The sequence below is a fragment of the Dreissena polymorpha genome, chromosome 3, assembly GCF_020536995.1.
Source record: "Dreissena polymorpha isolate Duluth1 chromosome 3, UMN_Dpol_1.0, whole genome shotgun sequence".
Lineage (NCBI taxonomy): Eukaryota > Metazoa > Mollusca > Bivalvia > Myida > Dreissenidae > Dreissena > Dreissena polymorpha.
In genome coordinates this window covers 86,837,144-86,846,683 of record NC_068357.1, presented here as the reverse complement: position 1 = coordinate 86,846,683, position 9,540 = coordinate 86,837,144, and the positions used below count along the sequence as shown (strand labels likewise).

General features: G+C 40.5%; 1 protein-coding gene across 1 annotated transcript; it reads right to left on the bottom strand.

Moving 5' to 3' along the window:
- Positions 1 to 5,917: 5,917 nt before the first annotated feature.
- Positions 5,918 to 7,767, bottom strand: LOC127872384 (uncharacterized). The gene is made up of 4 exons (XM_052415716.1): positions 7,422 to 7,767; positions 7,148 to 7,338; positions 6,878 to 7,101; positions 5,918 to 6,470 (listed from the first exon to the last, which is right to left on the bottom strand). Exons 1-4 carry the CDS (start codon positions 7,765 to 7,767, stop codon positions 5,918 to 5,920), a joined length of 1,314 nt encoding a protein of 437 aa, XP_052271676.1.
- Positions 7,768 to 9,540: the final 1,773 nt, after the last annotated feature.

Here is a 9,540-nt window from a genome sequence, read left to right as displayed (position 1 = left end):
GCAGTCTATTCAGGTTTTATGCTGTTTGCTGCTCATCAGTGTCTAAGGTTTGGAAATGAAGCCTTTAAAACTTGAATTTGGTAAGAAAGGTATTTAATTAAATGTTATTTTCTAAGGGACTACAAATGCGTCAAATTACGTATCTAAGTTGTAAATGGTTAAATAACTGTCCTCATTTTAAAAACATTTACACACAAAACTACTTATAACGCATATATGTATGTATCTGCCAAAGCAACAAACCCTTTCTTTTCACAAAACAACGTTAACACCCTTGCTTAACGTTAAAAGTACTCAGGTGAGCGACCCAGGGCCACCATGGCCCTCTTGTTCCTTATATGGCTATATATGGCTATAGTAAAATCTTGTTAACACTCTAGAGGCCACATTTATTGTCTGATCTTCATGAAACTTGATCAGAAGTTTCACCCCAATAATATCTTGGACGAGTTCGAAAATGATGTCGGTTGGTTGAAAAACATGGCCGCCAGGGGGCGGGGCATTTTTCCTTATATGGCTTTAATAAAACCTTGTTAACACTCTAGAGACCACATCTTCTGATCTTCATGAAACTTGCTCAGAAGATTTGTCCCAATGATATCTTGGATGAGTTCTAAAATGGTAACCTTTGCTTGAAAAACAAGGCTGCCAAGGGCGGGGCATTTTCCTTATATGGCTATAGTACAATCTTGTTAACACTCTAGAGGCCACCTTTAGTGTCCAATCTTCATGAAACTTGGTGAGAAGATTTGTCCCAATGATATCTTGCATGAGTTTGAAAATGGTAACCTTTGTTTGAAAAACATGGCTGCCAAGGGGCGGGGCATTTTTCCTTATATGGCTATATATGGCTTTAGTAAAATCTTGTTAACACTCTAGAGGCCACATTTATTGTCTAATCTTCATGAAACCGGTCAAAAGATTCATCCAATAATGTCTTGGACGAGTTCAAAAATGATGCCCTTTGGTTGAAAAACATGGCCGCCAGGGGGCGGGGCATTTTTCCTTATATGGCCATAGTAAAACCTTGTTAACACTCTAGAGGCCACATTTATTGTCCAATCTTCATGAAATATGGTCGGAAGATTTGTCTTATTGATGTCTTGGATGAGTTCGAAAATGGTAACGTTTGCTTGAAAAAAAATGACTACCAAGGGGCGGGGCATTTTTCCTTATATGGCTATATAGGGCTATAGTAAAATCTTGTTAACACTCTAGAAGACACATTTGTTGTCCGATCTTCATGAAACTTGGTGAGAAGATTCATCCCACTAATATCTTGGACGAGTTCAAAAATGATGCCGGTTGGTTGAAAAACATAGCCCCGTAGTGGCATTTTTCCTTATATGGCTATAGTAAAACCTTGCTAACACTCTAGAGGTCACATTTATTTTCCGATCATCATGAAACTTGGTCAGAAGATTTGTCCAAATGATATCTCGGATGAGTTCGAAAATCGTTTTGGTTGCTTTAAAAACATGGCCACCAGGGGTTGGGGAATTTTTCCTAATATGGCTGTATATGGCTTTAGTAAAACCTTGTTAACACTCTAAATGCCACATTTATTGTCTAATCTTCATGAAATTTGGTCAGAAGATTGGCCTCAAGTTCGAAAATAATTATGTTTGCTTGAAAAACATGGCTATACAAGGGGTGGGGCATTTTTCCTTATATGGCTATAGTAAAATCTTGTTAACTCTCTAGAGGCCACATTTACTGTCCGATCTTTATGAAACTTGGTCAGAAGATTCATCCCGATAATATCTTAGACGAGTTCAAAAATGATGCTGGTTGGTTGAAAAACATGACTGCAAGGGGGGCGGGGCATTTTTCCTTATATGGCTATAGTAAAACCTTGTTAACACTCTAGATGCCACATTTATTTTCCGATCTTCATGAAACTTGGTCAGAAGATTTGTCCCATAATATCGTGTTATCTCAGGTGAGCGACTTTGGGCCTTTCATGCCCTCTTGTTTTTAGAGGTCACAGTGACCTTTCCCTTTGACCTAGTGACCCCAAAAATGGGTGTGGCGTGTAGAACTCATCAAGGTGCATCTACATAAGAAGTTTCAAATTTATAGATGGAAGCACGTTGATTGTAGAGCCAATGTTAAGGTTTTAGGACGACGCCGGCGGACGACACGACACGACGAGCTGGCTATGACAATACATCATACTTCGGGTTTTCTCCGAAAACAGCCGAACTATTAAAATTATTTACATAGAATTAATCTTTCTCTAGTATATCTGATGAAACATTGGCCTCGGCACGCTTCCACTTTTTGACGATGCGAACAGCATCGTCCAAGGTTTGATAACCATCCTAAAAAATTTCACAATGGCGGCCTATGTAAAAGACCGAGCTAGTCCGATTGAGATAACTCGATTTTTCAGTTACTTCCCTTTTGCATACGCCACCTCGTAGGAGCATTGATAACATTCTCCTAGCAGAGTTGTCGTTCGTGTTTCAACATTCAACAATGGCCGCCTTAATGAGAGTCTCGATTCAAAACTTTCTTTCTTCATACATTGGCTTGTTTCGCTATTTAGAAGCTGTCATTTAGGATAGATGAATTATTTATTCACTAAATCTCCGCTTATGACAACAATAGTTAGAATTCGAAGGATATATACTCGATGTGAATGAAGGACTTTCTTGATCGTAACAGCTTGACACGGCAAAACTGGCATACTGATTACTGGTATTTTTAGTTATCAATATAAGTCACATTGTGCTTTATAAATTGTATTCGAGCATTTTGCGACTTATTGAATGACTCTGATACCCGATATCAACATTTCATCGGGGATTTGCAGATCACCAAGCTGTCCTGAGATTCAACATTGATTTCAAATTCTTTACTGGTTAGTACTCTTTCTTACTGTTAGTACTTTTTATCATTTTAAAGTTAAATGAACTGTGTCACAGTAAAAGAGACATTATGGCGATTGTGGCCAGTTTGGATCTAGATCAGCCAGCAGTCGCTTGAAAGCTGTTTGCTTAAAAGCGTTTTTCTGACAATAACAAATAATTTAGTTGGATACTGATTTGACTGTGCTTTTCCTGTGACCTGGCTCAAATAACAGAATTGTCATTAATCAAATTATTTATTTCGAACATTAATCAATTGTTTTTCTTGTCCCTCGGGATCAATGACTCCAGCACTTTCCTGTTGAGAATTGAATACTGCTAAAGGCGATGCTAGGGGGCGTGAGAGATGTTGCACCTTCCAGTATCGCTCGATTGTTCATTGTCGGCTCGGGTACTACGTACATGTACCCCGGGTACTCTTAAGTATACTTACATGTATCCCGGGTACGGTAAATATACTAAAATGTACCCGGGAAATTTAACCCTAAATCAGTCGTTGTCGACTATTTTTTGTAATAATTATATATTGTATACACATTTATGTCAATTTTCTGTAGAATGGCCTCTAGATTATCGGAACACATACTCAAAAAGCATGTTGATGCAGTGTTTTTTGAAGAGAAGTGTGTTTAAGATAATCGGTTGTACGTTTAACGACATCGGATATTGGGCGCGAATACAACTCGGGTACAGTCTAATATGGACCGAGTACAATTACGTTTATTTACCGTACCTGGGGTACATGTAAGTATACTTAGAGTACCCAGGGTACATGTAAGTATACTTAAGAGTACCCGGGGTACATGTAAGTAGTACCAGAGCCGACAATGACCAATCAAGCTCCATTATCCCTCATGAACCGACTCAAAAAACCGAGTCGGCAATATTTGACTTAATTTTTGGTTTGGTTGCTCTCAAGGGATCGAAAATTTCAGAATCTTCCTAAAAGCCCTACGGGTTTGATCCCCAGAAGCGACATTGAAAACTAGCATACTTTGTTATCTAAAAGGTTGCTAAACCTGATATACAATGATAATGTGAATTTTCTCTCACATGATGTTCATCAGTCATATTATATAAAAACTTACAGCAGTAGTAAACAACTAGACAATAATTAATGAACGCATCTTTCATTTGTCTTTGACACTTTGATTTTGACATGGCCTAGATTTAAATATGTGACTGGACTTTACCAGCACTCTTGTAACAGAGCTAAAGTTTAAATGTACCATTGAAGATCGCCTAAATCCAGATTTGCTATTATAGACGTGTGGAAAGTTTTAAGGGTGTGACAAGTAAGCAAAAATTGGTCATTACCCAGAGGCCACAACTGATCTATGACTGTATTAAAACAAGAAAAATCAGTGCCTGATTTAGATTTCCGTAGATAGTTCAATAAAAACTAATTTCATTAGCCTGGTAACAGTTTAACGGTAATGCTACCAATGTGTCACACAAGGGCCTTGAATTTGAAATCTAGGACATGCATGGTCATTTCTTCATGAAATCAGGATGGATAGTAAGTTGGTTCCTTTTTCCTAGTTCCTTATTCCTTATTCAAATAAGGAATAAGGAACTGTTCCTTATTCCTTATTCACGCGTTACATATTTGTTATAGGGTTTTAAAGAACAATAATGCAATTATTTCTGAAGTAAATCAATTCAAAATAACTCGAATACATTTACTTTATGTATTTCGTTACATATTCATGTTTCTTCATCGCGCTTGCATAGGATTTCTTGTTTAAACCGAACCGATATTTTCTAATTCGAAGATGTCAGATACAGCCGTGGTGCTGCTACAATCTCCTTCATCACGTTGGGCCATATTCATCGGACGTTTCGGCACTGTCCCACTACGTCCTCCTATTGTGTGCCGACCGGAAGTGATACATTTCCAGACAGGAGATAATACCTCCGCTACACTTCCTCATCTGCCAGGTCTCGGTGGCCAGTCGCTAGTCAACTGCCCTATGTCCCCCTATCCACTTCTCCTCTCTGTCTCTTCCACCATAGCCACAAGGAAGCAGACTCCTTTTCACGTGCAACAACCGATATGGCCCGTTTCCGGACCTGTCCTGTAGCCCCCAGTCTGCTGAAAGAGCGCCACAGAGATTGCGCTGGGAAACCTCTGCAGCCCACCTTCACCGGAAATCACCATGCCTTCCAGCCTTTCTCTGTGCAGGTATCTGTGAGAGACTGGTACGTTTCGCGCTTCCGTTCGAAGCTCTCCTCGATCCACTCTTCCCATGGTACTGTTAGCTCCACCATCACAACCTGTTTTGATGCATCTGACCACAGTACTATGTCGGGTCTCTGGCTTGTCACGATGATCTCCAGTGGAAACTTCAGCTGTTTATTAAAGTCTGCTTCCATTCTCCAATCTGTTGCCGTGCCAAGAATCCCACATGCGCGTTTGCCCCTTCTTCTCCAGCTCTGACAAAGGAAATGAATAAGGGGCCTTTGTTGGTCGTCTTCTGCGCTGTTCGTGCTTGATCTAGGTGATCGGCGATTGAAGCAGGAACTCTGTCGTGACGCCATCTGTATTTGCCATCAGATAGGGCTGTATGAGCTCAGGACATGTTCCAGATTCGCTGGTCATCCACAGAGCTTGCAATCCGGCGTTTCAGCGAGACTTCAAGTCACTAGGTTTATTTGGACTTGACAGCACGTCGTAGACAGACTTAAGCAGGAAACTAAGTCTGTCGCTTTTCATGGTCCAGATCGCATTCCATGTAAGCTTCCTCTGGGGTACTCCCTCCCAGTTCATCCATTTTCCCTGCTTCCGTAGGGTAACAGCTCTGGTGAGCCTGGATTCTTCCTCCATTCGGCGAACCTCTTCCTGCACGTGGATGCGTCGGTCTTTTGCACTGGCTTTGCTCCACTGCGAACGGGTGACGCATCCGAAACCTAGTCGCCCCTGTGCGACATTACCGACAATGTCGCTGTGCCGAAGACGAGCCTCAGCCTCTTCCACTGCCTTGTCAGCCCTCCACTTTCTCCCGGTGTTGACCTGCACTCCTGCTTCTCTAACCTTCTCATCACTACTTGCATCGTAGCATGATGACTTTCCGAGCCTTTGTGACCTTGTATTCCTCCGTCAGTGATCTGAGAGGTATCTGCAGCTTGCTGCCTGTGCAGTACAAACCGAGGCTGGTGAAACTCTTTGGCAATCCCATCCACCTCCTGAGGAATGAATTTATTGTCCTCTCCATTGCTGCCACTGTTGATGACGGTACACTGTACACCAGCAGCGGCCACAATAGGCGTGGTAGGATGCCATGTTGGTAAATCCAGGCCTTGAATTTTGCTGGCAGATAACACTTGTCCAAATCTTTCAACAATTTCTCCATTTGCATTACCGTGTCGCTGATACTCTGTTGATCATTGAGCGAGTCTCGAAACCAATTCCCGAGGCACTTCACTGGTTGCTCCTTAACAGTCGGGATGAGCTTATCTTTGATTCTATATCTTGCACTCTCTTGAATCTTTCCCTTCCTCAGAACCATGCTCCTTGATTTCTGGGGTTTGAACTGGCCCTCTCGATAAGTTTGCCAATGTCTTGCAGCATCCACCTTCCCTCGACGTACGACTTTGCTGTAATAGTCATATCGTCCATAATGCCCTCGTTGGTGGTTGGATACATCCCGAAGTCATTTTGGGATCTCTGGATTGCTTTTCCGCTGACTTCACTATCAGATTCATGGCTGCGGCAAACAGCACCACTGAAATTGTGCACCCGGTAACGATGCCTACTTCGTGTCTCTGCCAGTCAGTGGTTTTTGCCCTCGTTGAAAATTTCATGATGAAGCTGTCGAATTAGTGCCGCAACATCTGCCGAAATCGAATGGGTACATGATAACAACTGTAGAGTCTTTTGTATCATCGGATGCGGAACAGAACCATATGCATTCGCTAGGTCAAACCAGATCACTGCGATGTCTCCTTTGTTCTCGCGTGCTTCCTTTATGATTTGGGTGATGACACTGGTATGCTTGACGCACCCAGATACGCCGGGTAATCCTCCTTTCTGCACAGCTGTTTTGATGTACTTGTTCTGAAGCAAATAAGAGGTCATGTCATTCTTTTTGAAAGGACAGCGAGGAGTACCTTCCCCTCCACGTTCAGCAAGGGTTGATGAATCCTCTTCTTTAGGAATAGAACAGCCCTCTGCCTTCAACCATTCTCTGCAAAGCTCTCCTTTCCTCCGAACAACCTTTATAAGCTTCTACAACCAAAGCAAGATCTTGGGGCAGTTCTTGTACACTCTGTACGGTACTCCATTGAGTCCTGGTGCTGAAGACGCTCTGGCCTTCTTCAATGTCCTTGACTTCTTGCAACCTAGATTCTGCGCAATCAAAGTCGTGTTCAGGCTCATCTGGTGTGAGCAACTTGTCGCACTCGCCCAGTTCCTTGTGACGGTCACTGTCACTGTACATATCTTTGATGTACTTGTTTGCCTCCTCTTTTGTGCATTGAGGTTCACAAACTGAAAGGGATTGCTAGTGAACTGAGCTCTCTTTCGCCTTCTCTCATGTCTCTTCTTACGCAGAATCTCTGCTCTCCGCAAACACTGGATCTCCTTTCGTACACCGTCTCTCAGTTCAGCCAGACCTTGTTTCTCCTCCTCCTCTGCTTGCCTGTATCTGCTTTTCAAGCGTCTGAGTTCTCCCCTTAGGTTTGAAATCTTCTGCAGTCTTCTATTCCCGCCAAACATGGGTTGTCCGAATTTCTCTTTAGCAGTTCCGAATCGTTCTTTTCCAAATGTGTAGATCAGCTCAAACATGACATGCAGCTTGCTCTCTACTTTGCCTTTCAAGACGTTCTCCATCACCAGTTCCAGCTCCTCTTCAAACGCCTTCGACTTCACTCTCTCTGTACTTGCGGGCCACATCACTTTCTTCCGCCGCTCTGTAGATTCTACTGCAGCTTAATCTTCAGTCCTCTCTGCGTTATCGATGGTTACCTCACCCTCTTCTGATGCGTGGAGGCTCTGAACACTGTTGTGTTCATCCTGATCCAGCTCCTCCTCCGTCTCACCAAGTTGCCTGGCGCGTTGCAACAGATTTAGGATTGGTGCGCATCCCATCTTTGTGCGATGAATCTTCAGTCCCACCTTATTCTTAAACACCGTCCCACAACTACATGTTCTTGACCAGATCCGTGTTCTGATTCGTTGTCGGTTGATCGAGCGTGTTTGTTACCTTGTGGTCTGTAGGTCGATCATCCATACTAACTTCACATCAACAAAACCTAAAGCATATACTTTTATTTAACATGTATGTGATAAAAAAAAGCAATCTTGTACATTTAAACATGTTTGTTTTTATTTATAATCCAGTTCCTTATTCGAGGCTGAATAATGTAGTGTTTATGTAGGTAGGGTATAAAAACATTATGTGCAGTACATCTCTTATAAGTTTAATTTAATGATAACATAGTTCCTTATTCGTATTGAAAAAGGAACAAGGAACTGGTTGACGCATTGAAATCGCTTTTCATCCTTAATCATATCCTCTTGTTACTGTTTAGGTATAAGAACGGAATGGGATAGCTAAATCATGACTGGTATTCAGCTATCGGAAAGTTTTCTCTAGAAGTTAGGGTCAGAAAAAAACTTCAAGAACTGTATCAGACATATCAATTAAAAAATTCTTACATTAAATATAGACAATAATAAAGAATATATAGCTGTGCTATTCTAGAATGATCCGAATTTTAAGTTCCGAAATTATGGCCTCTGAATAAGGAATTGGGCGTAAAGTTAGTTCCTTATTCGGAAGCCTGTATTTCGGACAATCACTTTTGGATATGTTATATTTAAGATGTAGTGTGGGTTATTTAAGCATGATTTTGTTATATGGACGTATTCTTTCACATTTCTTTTTATATTCTATGTCACTATACACGCTGAAAACAAGTTTTATGAAGAGGATAATTAGGAAATGATATTGCCTTTCTCAAACATAAAGTAAAATTAATCAAATAATATCAAATGTCGATGAAAATCATGGTTTATGTAGTTTCAAAGTTAAAAATATTTATTGCAATATATTTCTACCTAGTATTATTTAATAATAAAACAGTTCCCTATTCAGTGCGAATAAGGAATGAGGAACTTGTTCCTTATTTCTTATTCAAATCAAATCGAATAGGAACTTGTTTTTTCATACTAAACTAACTATTAAAATAAACCAAAGAGACCAATAAATCATTGTAAATTTAGGTTGGGTATCAAAAACATTAATTGCAGTATATATCTACTATGTTTTATTTAATGATAAGCGTGTTCCTTATTCGGACTGAAAAAGGAATAAGGAACTGGTTCCTTATTCCTTATTCAAATCAAATCGAATAGGAACTTGTTTTTTGATACTAAACTAACTATTAAAATAAACCAAAGAGACCAATAAATCATTGCAGTATATCTCTACTAAGTTTTATTTAATGATAAGCTTGTTCCTTATTCGTATTAAAAAAGGAATAGGGAACTGGTTCCTTGTTCCGTATTCAAGTCGAATAAGGAACTGGCTTTTTCATACTAAACAAACTAATAAAATGACTAAAGAGACCAATAAATCAATGAAAACCATTGTAAATATAGGTTGGGTATCAAAAACATTTTATTGCAGTACATCTTTACTATGTTTGATTTAATGATAACCTA